This window comes from Suillus clintonianus (assembly GCF_016758775.1).
Source record: "Suillus clintonianus strain FC179 chromosome Unknown DEU56scaffold_15, whole genome shotgun sequence".
NCBI classification, from domain to species: Eukaryota; Fungi; Basidiomycota; class Agaricomycetes; order Boletales; family Suillaceae; genus Suillus; species Suillus clintonianus.
This window is the reverse complement of record NW_024539239.1, coordinates 217,203-231,370: the sequence shown is the minus strand read 5'-3', so window position 1 is coordinate 231,370 and position 14,168 is coordinate 217,203. Positions and strand designations below refer to the sequence as shown.

Below are 14,168 nucleotides of genomic sequence, written 5' to 3'. Positions count from 1 at the left end.
GGACAAAAAAAGACACAATTGAAATAGGAAGTCACATAGCTTTTGGCACAACCAGAGCAACCGTTGTTTTCCACTTTCACGCTCGTCTCTATATCCTCTATATCATCCCATCCTCCATCCTCAGCTTCTGCACTACTAGTACTGTTCGTTCTTACAGTCTACCAGCAGAACACTCTTTGGTTTCAATTTTGTCGCATTGACCTTCTTTTAACGCCTCTCGTTGTCTCAGAACCTGGCCAGGTTTTATATGCGGCTGGCTCGCTATACGTTCATTCACAATATCCACCGAATCACACCTCGTCCTTCTTATTGTCTGACTTGCTCACCGTTCCGCTTTATTTCACAACATAATGAGCGCTGGACCAGCATGGAAACGAGAAATCGTTCCAGATCATAAGGTGAGCCGCCCTTCTATCTTGGGGTTTCTCGCATGCCAATAAGCTGCCTTAGTTCGACTTCATCGACACCCGAGAGTTTACCGATAATGGGTTCCTCATGCGCCTAAAGTGAGTGATTCGTGTGAACCTGTGAAACGCGCAGAGGCTGTGGACGCTGCGCTTGCGTGGCACAGTGTGATGGCGGGTCCAAATGTTTCAAGATCGGAATGCTAATTGAGCACCTTCAAAGATATCTATGGCTTTATATCATTATCCTCAAATCATTTCTTGTCTATCTTTCCGATATCTTCACCGCTACGACCATGTTAACAACTTCAACATGGTCCAATCAAATCTTTGACGACTGTCAGCATCAAGATGGTTGCTTCTATATCCCCTTTAATGTCGGGAAGTGGCTGTTCGTAGGATGTATTATTTTTGGCTTCCTCCTGGTATGCTGCAATTCTAGGCGAGGGAACGAGTTTCTGATCATCCGCAGCTGGCGTACGAAGCCCGGAAATCGAAGAAGATCATCGCCAGTCGTGATATCTCGTACGCTTTCACGAACGTGATGGCTAACCATTATTACTCCCTTCGTATGTAATCCCTTCGATTATGGCATCATCTAAAGCTTATGCACTGCAAAAGGCTCGTATGATCACTTCTGCTTCTTCGACCATATCAGCAATTCGACAAAGAAGAAAGACGACTTTGCATTCTTCATCTTCTTCACGTTCAAGAGTGAGTCTCTGCTCTTTTTTTGAAACAATATTTCTCAACCGATAATAGGTTGGAAGCGTCTGCTACTATCTGATGGGCCAAGACAAACGATCAACGCTTTGACACTCTATAGTATTTATCTGGCGAAGAACAACAAGGGATCTTGGTACGACGTCAGCAAGTACTTCGCAGGAAACAGTCTGTCAACCTCTGCCCTCACTGTCTCCACGTTCTTCACCTTCGTCATCTTCGCTGGCTCGCTTTTACTATTGATTTTCGCTGGCATATTCTATATTCCTCTGTTGTGCTACATTCAAGGAAACCTCAAGGTTAGATAACTTTCCATCTAATTATCTTTTCAAGTGCATTTGCTGATGGGTCGTGTAGGAGTATGTATGCCACAAGGTTGACAAGGTAACATTCATCACTGGGAGTTTTGGTTGCCCATGACTCATATAAATGATAGCGAATCGCAGAGGTCATCAAGCGTAGAAATAAGGAGCGGCTTGCAAGGGCTGCTGCGCTAGCGAAGAAGGAGGCTATGGGCGACTTCTCCCACTTGAAAAACAAGAAGGGCGAGATGGTTGGCAAACCTTTGCCACAGCCGACTCTTCCCAACCTCTCAGTAGATGACGATGACGACGATGCTACATCTATCTCCAAGCGCGGGCCAGGTGGTGCCTACAACCAGGATTACTACTTTGACCAGAAGAGCATAGCGCCGAGTTATCACACAAATCCCGCTGGTGCCGACTATACTGAATATCCTCCAATGCCGGCTTACAACACTGGGTATTCACACCAGGCTGCAGGCACGTTCAACCAATATAATCCGTCTTTGGGCAGCTTCGAGCCACAGCACCATACCTACGATGATGATCACGCCAGCACAGCTCATCTTCAGGAAGGTGCTACTCTGGCTTATCAAAATAATGATCCAGGACCATATGATCCATATGGAAGCTCGGGGGTGCCAGGGCAATATGTTGCAGACGCACATGATGTGTACCAAGGGAGGGCAGCTGCAGGAGCACGTTCGGCATATAATGGTGCGAGTGGGCTGGCTTACGATGTGCAGGACTATCCTAGCCAGCAGTATACGCACGCACATAATCACGACTACGCAGCAAATGGGGATGGTTACCACTATCAGGGGTATGCTACACACGGCTCACACGAGTACGGACATGCTATGTAGTAGTTACACAGTGCCCTAGCCATTTTGCTTTTGTCTTCATAACTTCTTATTTGTTTTATCTACAATTTTAGTTGAAGAGGGACTTGTAACACCAACCAAGAACGGGATTTACCCACAAAATTTGGTTCAATCTCGCAGCCGTACTTGCACAATACTGATTGACAACTCGTCAATAACCGACTGCAATTTCCAAGAGCAGAACTTTACCCACAGAAGTTCCTTCTATTGGTAGATCTGCGGCCGGGTGTGCGTCCGCGTACCAGTACTAGCGGAGAAGAAAAATGGAGCTTACATGAGTAATGTGGCGGGATTCAAGTATATAACCGGAGTGTTCCGGAAATGACCGCTCTGAACATCCTGATATCTGTGTAACGCTCATAATTGCAAAAATCTGCGAAATTTTTGCGCGACAATTTGATGTTATCAATGTTCTTGATCTACCCAAGATCTTCAAGGGGTGCGATCAAAGTGATGACCGGTGTAGAGCAACAGAGCTCAGACGATGTAGGTGCTAATGCGCGCACCTCCCGATGATTGTCCTCTTCCGGGGGGAGTCCCCAGCATCCACGGCCTCCGGACTACCGGTCTGTGGAAGAACTTTCTGGAGAAAGTGTCAGGCACGGGGATTTAATAGAAGACCAAGCAGGACGATACAGGGGGCTACTTGAGGCTGTTATAGTGAGCGTGAAGCCGTAGGCTGCCGCAGCTCATCATTTCAGACCCGGACCGCATGTAACTATCTGCATGTTCATTTCCGTTTTCCCCATTAGCTATATATATGCTAACGGAGCCCGAAGATCCAATTTGTCTGGAACGCTGACGCAATGTCATGAGGATACGGTTGGGAACGATATCGATGATCCCGGTTCCCATGATGTGGTTATTTCAGACCTTGAGCAGGTCACTGGGAGTCGAGGGCGTAAATGAAATGGAAAGACCAGTGCGAGACTTCCAGTGAGCTTCATGCATAATGTGTGTAATGGTCTTGGCAAGCGGCGGTAACATTAAGTTAAAATCTAGGGACTTGGGTTGACAGAACCTTGACACCACACCATTACTACCTTCCGCGGAGATCCTGCGGTGTTCTTTCAAGGGCGTGCGGTCACAGCTAGGTCGAATGGAGTCCTGTGATTTGAACCCGAATATCATGATGTCACGCGACTCATGCAATCGATGGCGATGGCGATAGTCTGCACTTCTGTCCAGTGTGCTTATCTTTGCAAACAACTTGATTACTGCATGATGATATGCAACACCCTGGCCTAGCAGACTCGGTCTTGCATTACATAAGAATTTTCCATTTAGACTATCGCAACCTCGGGCTTCATGCTTGCCGACAACTGATTGGTCTTGAGACGGGCCGATGGCAGCAAAGGAAGCAAGGTCGACAAAATAGGAGGAACAGAGGACCCTTGGGCCTTGGAACAAACTTCGACTTGAGATGGCATCACGCGCTGATCATGATGGTGCGTGTTTGATGTCACTCCGAGTCGGATAGCCTCAGACATGCACAATTTCTAGGAGTACTTCAGTCTCAGCAATCATTGATCAACTCATTTGGTTCACAGGAAACCGCCACTTGAAACTGGCAGCCGTGTGCTCTTCACCAATATGAGAGCCGCTGAGTTCCTCCTTGCCTCACGCGCACGTGTGAACGTAAAGGCGATATGTACACCACCAAAATCTTGGTAAGTGGAGTCATCTCACTGAGTCCTCGGGTGGGATCTTACCTGTCAGCAACGTAAACCAGCGGCCTCTAGGAATAAAGCGTAATAGTAATACCTGCTCAGTCATGTTGGATTCTGCTATTTAAGAGTCTGTCCCGGACATGTGTTATCACCACCTTCGGTTGCCTTCCCTGCCCTCCAGTGCAACGCTGGTCCATGTCGGGCACTCCTCCAGGAACCCTTTCTTCCGCTCACGTACCAGACCAAGATGATTCAAACGATCTTCATTTCACCCAGGTTACAGGTGACGAAGGCGGGTCTGCCGAGACCAAGGATAAGACTCATGATAAAGAGTACGATTGGGAACACGACCCTGTGAACCCCAGGAATTGGCCTCCATCAAAAAAATGGATAACGATTACACTCGTCAGTTCTTCCATCAGCGAGTTCCGTTCATGAGGATTCATGTCAGTATCGTGTCAGGTTTCGTTGTACACGTTTGTTACGCCGTTAGCAAGTTCTATCATGGCACCTGGTCTGCCGGACGTGGCCATAAAATTTGGCATAACAGATCCAACGGTCACAGCGTTGACTCTGAGTATCTTCCTTGTATCGTTTGCCATCGGTCCTTTATTTGCGGCTCCATTGTCGGAAGTTTATGGTCGTGTGTGGGTGCGTGATACCCATCCGTATTTTAATCGGCGGGACCTTTTGACTGAACGAGTTCAAGGTGCTCCATCTAGGAAACCTATTCTTTCTCGTATTTAATCTCGGCTGCGCTTTATCACCCAACACTGTATCTTTCATAGTTTTCCGGTTTCTCGGTACGTCTTGGAAAATCTGGAGCCGCAACTTTTGTTCACTTTTTGCAAATTTGAAGCTGGATTGGCGGGGAGTGCACCTATATCATGCGGCGGAGGCGTCGTGAGCGACCTCTTCGCGGAACACGAGCGCGCCTCGGCTATGGCACTATTCAGCATTGGACCCTTGATAGGTGAGTTTTACCCTGTCTTAATAGTGTGCAACGTTGACTGATGTTCACTCATTTGGAAAGGCCCTGCTATAGGTCCCGTTATGGGTGGTTTTATCGCGGAATCCGTGGGTATACAGTATGTTTTCTATATCGTCGTCGCGATCTCTGGTGTTGCTGCAATCCTTGGCTTCCCTCTCTTGAGAGAAACCTATGCACCAGTGATCAGGCTTCGTCTTGATAATATGGCACCGGATCCCGAAAAGACAACCGCGGGACATCCTGCCCTCCCAGCACCCTATGTGGACAAGTGGTCTTACTTGTGGACCAACCTCAAGAGACCAGCCATTCTGTTGACTCGTAGTTTCGTATGCTTCATCCTGAGCTTTTATATGGCTTTGTAAGTTTAATTAAATGTCACGCGGCTCACTGATCCGAGTCATCTATTCAGGATGTACGGTTAGTACTACATCAAGTTATATTGGATATGGACTGAGATCATGTGGCAGGTATCTATTACTTGATGTTTGCTACTTTCCCCGGTAAGATCATACCTGCCCAGCTCCACAGGGTCCATTATTAACAACTTTTGCTCAGGACTCTTTTCGACGGTGTACCACTTTAGCGTTGGAATTGGAGGTCTAACGTACCTTGGAATTGGCTTTGGATTCCTAGCTGCCACCTTGTTTGGCGCCAGAGTTTCCGACAAGATATACTCACACGTATGTTAAGACTTCCTACCTTGAAAGTGTCATCTCAAGCGCTGGTTTCTATGTCTAGCTTGCTGCCAAAAATGGAGGAAAGGGTAAACCAGAGATGCGCGTGCCTGCTCTGATATTCGGCTCGTTCTTTGTCCCAGTGGGACTATTGTGAGATTGACGCCTGTATTCTTGCTCCCAGTCTGACACTTGTTAGTTGGTATGGCTGGTCTGCCCAAGCCGCGACCCACTTCATGATGCCTATCATCGGTACTGCTATCTTTGGATTCGGATTAATGACAACTTTGTGGGTGTGCCCCCGTCCTTGGCGCCGTTCACGTCTAACCTCTTTACATGAAGCCTCCCTATTCAACTATATCTCGTGGATACATTTACCTATGCTGCAAGCGCTATTGCAGCCGCTTCTGTCAGTCATTTTTACCTCTAATTTGGTTGTCTTTTACTGAATACATCACCAGACGTTGCGTTCAATACTTGGTTTCGCGTTCCCTCTGTTTGGACAACAAATGTTTGCGGCACTCGGCTATGGTGGAGGCAATTCCCTGCTTGCAGGTCTTGCCATCATCATTGGTATACCCTTCCCGGTCTGGATATATTTCGCTGGCGAAGGCATCCGCGCGAAGAGTTCCTTGGCTCGTTGATTTGCCGCCTTCCTCCGAGAATCAAGATCATCAGGGTATGATCATCTCACACCCTTTCAGAAGCACCGAATCACGACAACACCAACGTCACGCATCATTATTGTAACATCGTCGAATTCTCGTTCATGTCCGACTCATTGATGGGCACTTGCAATGCGAAAGTCACCACTTTGTCATGAACATTGCAAAACTTGTGTATTTTTTTCTGTGTAGGGCTATATAACCAGCTGTGTCAATAGAAAGTTTCGAGAGAAACGGGCAAATGGAACAACCTTATTAAGGGGCTGTATGCTCCCGTCATACGGTCTACGGCGAATAGCCCCAAGTTACCGAAAGAAACAATGATGCAGTCGCTTGATACCAAGGGCGCGAGTGGAATTTGATAGTGTAGTGGATCTTGTCCGATTCTCCTGTTGCAGCTTTGAAGATTTGGAATCAGCGTGATAAAAAAAATCCGTATGTTGGCCAATGGCGCAGAATAAATGGATTATCGTAGATAGTTGAATCTTGATCGAAGGCGCGCCTCTTCTTGCGCGTGCGCAGTCCTTGAGTCCTGCCAGTGATGCTGCACTTGCCTCTACGCATGTTATTAATGGATGCCGTGATGGCGCCCGTTAATGGGTCAAATAGATCAGACTCGAATAGCGTTGACCAAGAAGAAGCAGTGTTCCGAGTGAATGGTGCCAGAAGTTCGACATACCAAGACCCGTGGGGGCAAAGTGTTGAAATTGAGCATAATCAGCGAGGGCTCGGGTGGGCTGGGTTAATTTTTGCTAAAGCATGAAACAATACGAAGGACTCACGAACACGGTTTCCATCGTTCCATCTTCTTTCGTCGCCCGGGTTCAACGAACAAGCACATTGAACGCGATGATGGCCCGGGACACGATACTTACTCATATTTGCTTACGCGGAGTTTAAGTTCCGCGGTCTCGTGACATTTCGTGTTCGTGACAGGTCACATGCTTTATCATATGCATGATAACTTACGGACACGGGCTAACACAAATGTTGTCCAATTCGAGTGTCTTGATATCGTTGCAATCAAAATTTATGCGGGTTTCAATGGCTTTTCATCTATTTTAACCAGCGGCCAACCGTTCAGGGTGCCAGGAGGGTGCCAGGAGGGTTCTAGGAGGGGGATCCCAAGGCTTGAAGCTTGAAGCACCGCGCGAACTTGCAAGAAGGGATGCCGCTGCGCCATCTAAGTCCCCGCGTGTATATACTCGATGGTTCACATGCCTCGTGGTTTTTGGATCTCCAAAACCCTGTCCTCGACAGGACAGGTGACAAGCCCGACGGGAAACATTTGCTATTCGCATGCAAAATTAACGAGGGACTCGCAACATGGCCTAACATCGCCTTGCTCGGTCTTGCTAGCTGCGATTTCCACGGGCACAAGCCTCAAGGTGAGTGACTGCCCTTTTTTCGTCTGCAGTCGAATTCAATGTCATGCAAGGTTTGCAACCTACAGGCCCCAGTCAGAAATCCTCTATGATTTTACGAACCAAATTCGATGTTTCTCGGTAGCAATGTCATTACTCCCTTTGACGGTGAGAACTTCGACCAGGTGCCATCGTCTTGTACTCCTTGGACATCCTAAAATATGCCTTATCTTGAGTTGACGCGTAACTTTGTTCTTGGCTTTATAATATTCCTGGTGCTTATCGTTCCGTGGCGCTTTGTGGATATCTGGGATGAGTTATTTGGACAATTGTGACCTTTATTCACGGTCCCTCTTCCAACTCTTCTTTACCAGATCTGATTCGACAGCCCGAGGTCACATCTTCCACGCAACACAATCAGGTTATGGATTCAGAAAAAGAGACATCTCGGGAAGATATTGCAGACTCTCCACTCTTTGAAGGAGATGAAGCGCTCCGACTAGTGGGAACTCGAGCGCAGAAATTCAGCGAAGAATATAATCGAAGACTCAGAAACAAACTGGTATGTCCATTCAGTGGTCATTGGAGTACCAAATTTGCTGACAGATTAATAGGACAAGGTTATCATTCCAATAACTGCTGCGGTGTACTTCACCCAGTTTTTGTGAGGAAGCCGTCATTTTTGGCTATCTGGATTTGACCTTCCTAAAAGGGACAAGACATCGCTCAATTATGCGAGGTCAGTAACTGACGGGATGTCTCGCACAATGGGATGCCCAACATTATGTTTAGCATCATGGGGTTCCCCGTAACTGGCCAGAATTACAACCTAGTTTCAATGGCATTCTATCTTGGTAAATACGAGGGTGCCTTTCGAATGATCTCGCGTTAATTACATCATATCCACAGGTTTTATAGTTTGGGAATTCCCCACAGTATACATTGCCCAGAAGCTAAGGCTTGCAAAATACCTCGGTGAGCTGATACTTAAATTAGGTCTAAATAAAATCTAGAACAACATCAGGCATAAATATTATCATATGGGGCGTGGTGCTGCTCTGCCATGCGTTAGCGAACTCCTTCCAGGCCTTCTTCGTGCTTCGTTTTATTCTTGGTACGTGGGTATTTGTGTAGTTGATATTCACTAAAGTTTAAATAGGGATGTGCGAGAGCTGTGTGTCTCCTATTCTAATATCGATTATATCCATGTTTTATAGAAAAAATGAACAAGTGAGTGGTAAATTCGCCTGTGGTGTTGCTGTATATAGAATTCGCGCAGGGAATTCGCATTGCATATTTTTATACAATGGTCAGCTCCTCTCTTTTGAAATTTTGGTTTCTTTCTAAAAGCGACACAATAGCTTGGTTTCACTCAGGTCTTCGGAGGCTTCGTAGCTTATGTGTGTGATACGATGCCCCACTAAGAGTGCTGGGCTTACTGATCCGGCAGGGAATCTCGTTCTACAATGGAGCTCTCATGGCATCATACAAGATTGTCTACTACCTCCTTGGCGGCCTTGCGATCATCGTCGGAATCATCGTATTAACATGGTTGCCAGATTCTCCTGTCAATGCCTGGATGCTTACGAAGGAGGAGCGTATTGCATCCCTAGAACGAATTAGGGATGACCAGGGGGGTACAGAGAACAGGAAGTTCAAGAAAGAACAGGTTATCGAGACGCTTCTGGATGTCCGAACTTGGTTGATTGTGCTTGCAACCATGTTGAGTGGGTATACATCGCACTACTTCAGACTTGTGCATGCCTCACCTTCGTTTCAGCGGATATTCCTAGCGGTGGTCTCACTAACTGTAAGTTATTTCTGCCTTGGGGAACTTGCTCATGTCCAGCCTAGTTAGCAACATTATCATAAGGAATTTCGGATACACGTAGGGCCACACCCAAGGGTTTGTGTTGTAGTAACTGACGGTTTTTTTAAAATCCTCTCGCCGATAGATCAAGGCAGACGTTGATTCTTGCCACTCCCGCTGGAATTGTGCATGTTATCTCGGTAGTGCTCTGCGGTTATTACTCTGATAGAAAGGTAATGTTCCGCACAGCCAACGTCGGGACCGCGCTCATCGATGAATACAGGGAGAACGCATGTTACCGGTGATCTATGCAACTCTACCAACCCTTCTGGGCGTCGGTAAAGCTATGGTTCGTTTTTAGCAACCCAGAGAAGGCTCATCACCTTCTAGCGCTGATGATCGGCTTCAACAATACTGGACAAAAGGGAGTGTTACTGTTTGGTGAGCTTTTTAATCGACGCAGTTACCATGCATGTCAAAGATAATATGATTGCCAGGTTCATACCTCATAGGCTCGTTTGGAAGCACATTATCTACGATCTACGCATACAATGCCAGTAACACCAGTGGTTACACCAAGAAGGCAGGCCAGATATACCTTTGTCTCTGGCCATTGGCTGACATGGTCCGACAGCTCACCATCAATGCGCTCACCATGGTCTTTTTCTGTGTTGGAAACATCGTTGGCACTGAAATTTTTCAACCTAAAGATGCACCGGCGTATATCCCAGGCAAGGCCGCCATCATGGTTTTGCTGTCGACACAGATCGGAGTAGCATATCTTCTACGCCATATTAATGTGAAGCTAAATATTAAACGACGAGCGATGATAGAAGAGATTAAGAGGGAGAAGGGCTGGACGGACGATGACGTGCAGAAGGAGAAGGAGCGTCGTGCGTTCGCCGACATGACAGACAAGCAGTAAGTAAGATCCAGCGAAAGTAGACTCAGGCTGAAAGTCCTGGCAGGAATGTATTCTTCCAGTATGTAAACTGATAGCGGTACCATCTACCACATCACAAGTCACCAGAACGAAGCCTGAGGATATACAGTATGCATAAATACAATGTCTCAAGGCATATAAAAAAAAGCGGGAAATGCAAGAACCATAATTAAACACCTCTCTACCGGAAAACTTTTTCCCATAGAATGATTGCGATTAGCAGGACTAGGACGACAATGATAGCAGCGGTGACGACACGTTGTTGGTACATCCTGCATAGCACATATCAGACACGTGGCTCCAAAACACCTGCAACAGCTTTAAACGAACCGTCTAATCATCTTCTTCAAGGTGCCTGAGGCTCGGTCAATAGCAGTATCAGCGGTGCGAAGCTAGTAAGGCATGGGGTAAGTGATTGTCAAGGGTCAGGGGACAAGACACACGGTATCTCTGGAATTCTCGATTTGCTCTCGCTGCGTTCTGAGATTCATCAATATCTCAGCACCTTGGTCCTCCGTCTCCAGAGCAATGCGCTGTGATTCTTGTAGCCGTCTCGTACCATCCTCGAGAGTAGCTGTCCCCGTAAGCAGGCGAGTACGATCACTGGTGGGTCCATAGGGCTCGTCTGATGTGGGTGTGCCTACTCTGCCGGATGAAAGAAGTTCCGCTCTGGATACTTGAGAATGAATATCCTTGGAAAGTTTCTTGAAGCGCACTAGGTCTCCCTTGGCGGTTTTGAGGCGGTTTTGGTACTGTGGCTTTATGGACTGGGGTATACCCATGATTTCTATCTCCATTTGCGATATCTATGATTGACCATTTAGACCTTACTTCAGTGCCAGTCTGTGCATGAACCAACCATTTCGTCGGCCTCATCCAGCTCCATTTCCACTCTTCTGAGTGCTGCTCTACGCTGTTCTGTGCAAACGACACTTGTAAACCAATAAGCTGATACTAGAGACTGCTACATACCACCACGCTCATCCTTGCCTTCTCCATCAAGTTTTGAGCGAATGCTGTCAATGATTTGTCTGAAATCCTGCTCATATGAGTCAAATAGCGCAGTCGGGGAGTTGTCCATATTGTCCGTTACCCCGCAAGGGTCAAGGGAGGTACGACTCTAGAAGGATGCTGAAGGATGCGTCAAAGGCGGATGTGAGAGTGTGCCGTCAACTGCGCACGAGGTTCACATTGATACTTGTCTCAAAAAGGAAATCTACTCTCATTCCAACACGTCGACTAGACCTTCGAGGTCGCTGCAGCTCATATTCTGGACACACCTCAGTACTTTAACGCACAGCAATGGATAGGCTTTCATTATACCTGGATCCCCAGATTCGGGATTGGGTTCTCTTTCCAATCACCCTTGTAATGGTGAGTTTCATTTAATCATGTCCTGTTCGCAAGTACTGGGAAACGTTATTCACTATGTATGTGACCAGATACTGGTCGGAATACTGCGCCATTATGTGGTCATTCTTTTGCAGTCGCCACCGAAAAAGCTCTCGCGAGCCGCAACCCGTGAGCAGTAAGTGACCCTCCTCTTCTTGTCCCGACATTCCTCTCACATATTGACCTGCAATAGACGTGCTTTGACGCGTTCCCAGATCCTCAGAGCCACGTCCGCAAATTCACCGATACCACTATCGTTTTACAAAGCTATATCACAACATCTTTCTGAGGCCTTCAAAACCGGGACGTACCTGAAAGACGGACCGCCCAAGGCTGACGCGCCATCATCTGCTCCCAACCCTCTATCAGACCCTGCTGCCATGGATGGCATGATGGCCGGCATGAAAACCCAAATGGTTATGATGGTGCCACAGATGGTCATTATGGGCTGGATCAACTTCTTCTTCCAAGGTTTCGTCCTAAGTGCGTGATTTCCCAATAATACTTCAATAGAGCACTCCGACCTGAAGATCTCTCAGTCAAGCTACCCTTTCCCTTGACGCTGGGCTTCAAGTCCATGCTTCAACGTGGCATCGATACCCCTGACATGGACGTTCGGTGGGTTTCATCACTTTCGTGGTATTTCCTCAACTTTTTCGGCCTGAACGGCCTTTATCGACTTATCCTTGGCGGTGATAATGGTGCGTATATCCGTTTTCTTCCTGTGCTTTCCACGTAGACGTCTGATCCTGGCGTCCGGATCTTCTCTACTAGCTGCTGATTCATCCCGTGACATGACTGCGTCACCCTTTGCGGCCATGGGCAATGCCCAGCCAGGGCAGCCACAGGATTTCAACAAGCTTTTCAAGGCAGAGCGCGATAATCTCGAGTTCGCTGAGGGTCTTCACAGTTGGGTGGGTGAAAACATGGACACCAAGATCCTGCGGAAGTACGGGAAGCTGCCTTTGTGACTCTAAGTAGTTGATTATCACGTGGCTATGCAAGATTCTAGCCTTGAGATGTGAATAAAAATAATGCAACACGGGAGCATGGTCTACCGCTACATCGTCGAAGATAGACAGATCCGGCCATTGCGTAGAGTAAAGTATGGTGTGAAAGGCTTGGTCTGGACTTTCGTGAGTTGATTGACCACAAGATCACCTGGAATATGCAACAGGAAAGCAGATTAGGTTAGGAAGAAATTTTAGCTGTGGAAATGAATCAGTGGCGGTTGACAGATAAAAGTAATCCACTTGCATGAATGCCAGCATCATGACGATGATCATGTCATTATACAAGACCATCGTATAGCGATAACGCCTACAAAAGAAATCAGTGGACTGATCATGTGGACACCCTAAGTGCTCACCTGGACGATGGTCGGGTCTTGCTTACTGCCTTCGACGAATTCATCGTACGTGAGCTTGGCGTCCTTGTCTCGGTCCATGTTCCTGAAAATCTTATCCACTCGCTGCGGATTTGGGATAGTGAGGGGAGATATTTCGGAGTTGATTGTCAAACGAACCTTTTCAGGAGTATCCTCATCTGCGGGGAGCTTGACCATTTGACCAGTCATCTTGTATATGGACGTTACGATCTGCAACATCTCATCGTATGTGATGAAACCGTCCTTGTCTATATCGTACAACTGAAAAGCCCCTGGATAGGAATCATGATAAGCGGTGTCAAATGAAGTGGGGAAATGTACGTACATTTGAGCTTCTCGTCTAATCGGCCGCGACTCGTTACGCTAAGAGCACAGATGAATTCCTTGAAGTCAATAGTACCATTTTTGTTCTCGTCAAAGACGTTGAAGACGTAGTCTGCAAAGTCTCCTGGATCCCCGAATGGAAAGAATTGTTTATATATACGACTGAATTCAGTCTTGTCCAACTGGCCAGAGGGACAATCTTTGAGAAAGCCTTTATACCTGTGGTACGATTAAGATGAAAAGGACGCCACATAGGATGATAAATAGAAATAACCATTGCTGGAGCTCTCTCTTGTCAACTAGGGTATGGGGTCACATCAGATAGTGTCGATATAAGACATTGAACTGACAATAAGTGTTCTTCTGTAGATCTGCGAGTTGCTCTGGTGAAAGCTTGCTCTGGGATTTGCCCATGGTTGTTCTGATGAAGATTGACTGCAAGGTGAAGGTTGGGTTATAAAGAAGCGGCGTCGCCACTGCTGGCGGGGTCACCCAATGACCTCAATGTTCCATAGAACATCAGAGCTAATCTAAGCGCTCGTAGGCCGGGACCGTTTCACACGGTCTTGTAGAAATCCAGAAAAATATACAAAAATAGGAATTGATTATAAGATTGTACTTTTTTTGGATATATA

The 14,168-nt window shown here is 47.0% G+C and overlaps 6 protein-coding genes across 6 annotated transcripts; 4 read left to right on the top strand and 2 right to left on the bottom strand.

Annotated features, from left to right (window-relative positions):
- The first annotated feature begins 51 nt into the window (after positions 1–51).
- DEU56DRAFT_786031 (uncharacterized protein) lies at positions 52–2,568 on the top strand. The gene is made up of 9 exons (XM_041352336.1): positions 52–398; positions 451–506; positions 628–829; positions 877–973; positions 1,026–1,118; positions 1,167–1,426; positions 1,485–1,511; positions 1,564–2,449; positions 2,507–2,568. The coding sequence occupies exons 1-8, from the start codon at positions 351–353 to the stop codon at positions 2,293–2,295; spliced, it is 1,515 nt and encodes a 504-aa protein (XP_041211549.1). The 5' UTR covers positions 52–350; the 3' UTR covers positions 2,296–2,449; positions 2,507–2,568.
- Positions 2,569–4,077: 1,509 nt separating this feature from the next.
- Positions 4,078–6,573, top strand: DEU56DRAFT_152058 (major facilitator superfamily domain-containing protein). The gene is made up of 12 exons (XM_041344788.1): positions 4,078–4,388; positions 4,446–4,634; positions 4,693–4,786; positions 4,843–4,956; positions 5,017–5,332; positions 5,384–5,391; positions 5,442–5,474; positions 5,530–5,654; positions 5,713–5,801; positions 5,848–5,937; positions 5,991–6,057; positions 6,110–6,573. The coding sequence occupies exons 1-12, from the start codon at positions 4,179–4,181 to the stop codon at positions 6,290–6,292; spliced, it is 1,518 nt and encodes a 505-aa protein (XP_041211548.1). The 5' UTR covers positions 4,078–4,178; the 3' UTR covers positions 6,293–6,573.
- A 1,528-nt stretch (positions 6,574–8,101) lies between these two features.
- Positions 8,102–10,412, top strand: DEU56DRAFT_731031 (MFS general substrate transporter; the record flags this gene model as incomplete). Its single annotated transcript, XM_041348203.1, has 16 exons — positions 8,102–8,239; positions 8,292–8,341; positions 8,390–8,416; positions 8,470–8,531; positions 8,587–8,652; positions 8,702–8,791; positions 8,837–8,907; positions 8,957–8,986; positions 9,039–9,077; positions 9,128–9,404; positions 9,458–9,487; positions 9,532–9,565; positions 9,633–9,720; positions 9,771–9,825; positions 9,878–9,928; positions 9,985–10,412. The coding sequence occupies 16 exons, from the start codon at positions 8,102–8,104 to the stop codon at positions 10,410–10,412; spliced, it is 1,536 nt and encodes a 511-aa protein (XP_041211547.1).
- A 99-nt stretch (positions 10,413–10,511) lies between these two features.
- DEU56DRAFT_151889 (vesicle transport v-SNARE protein N-terminus-domain-containing protein) lies at positions 10,512–11,604 on the bottom strand. The gene is made up of 5 exons (XM_041344787.1): positions 11,403–11,604; positions 11,290–11,348; positions 10,874–11,236; positions 10,761–10,822; positions 10,512–10,702 (listed from the first exon to the last, which is right to left on the bottom strand). The coding sequence occupies exons 1-5, from the start codon at positions 11,509–11,511 to the stop codon at positions 10,612–10,614; spliced, it is 684 nt and encodes a 227-aa protein (XP_041211546.1). The 5' UTR covers positions 11,512–11,604; the 3' UTR covers positions 10,512–10,611.
- A 128-nt stretch (positions 11,605–11,732) lies between these two features.
- DEU56DRAFT_753599 (uncharacterized protein) lies at positions 11,733–12,793 on the top strand (the record flags this gene model as incomplete). The annotated part of the gene is made up of 5 exons (XM_041349727.1): positions 11,733–11,804; positions 11,873–11,958; positions 12,016–12,305; positions 12,362–12,523; positions 12,597–12,793. The coding sequence occupies 5 exons, from the start codon at positions 11,733–11,735 to the stop codon at positions 12,791–12,793; spliced, it is 807 nt and encodes a 268-aa protein (XP_041211545.1).
- A 135-nt stretch (positions 12,794–12,928) lies between these two features.
- On the bottom strand, positions 12,929–14,133 carry DEU56DRAFT_151802 (EF-hand). The gene is made up of 7 exons (XM_041344786.1): positions 13,884–14,133; positions 13,808–13,832; positions 13,535–13,752; positions 13,348–13,481; positions 13,192–13,293; positions 13,080–13,142; positions 12,929–13,030 (listed from the first exon to the last, which is right to left on the bottom strand). The coding sequence occupies exons 1-6, from the start codon at positions 13,945–13,947 to the stop codon at positions 13,113–13,115; spliced, it is 573 nt and encodes a 190-aa protein (XP_041211544.1). The 5' UTR covers positions 13,948–14,133; the 3' UTR covers positions 12,929–13,030; positions 13,080–13,112.
- Between the last annotated feature and the right edge of the window lie 35 nt (positions 14,134–14,168).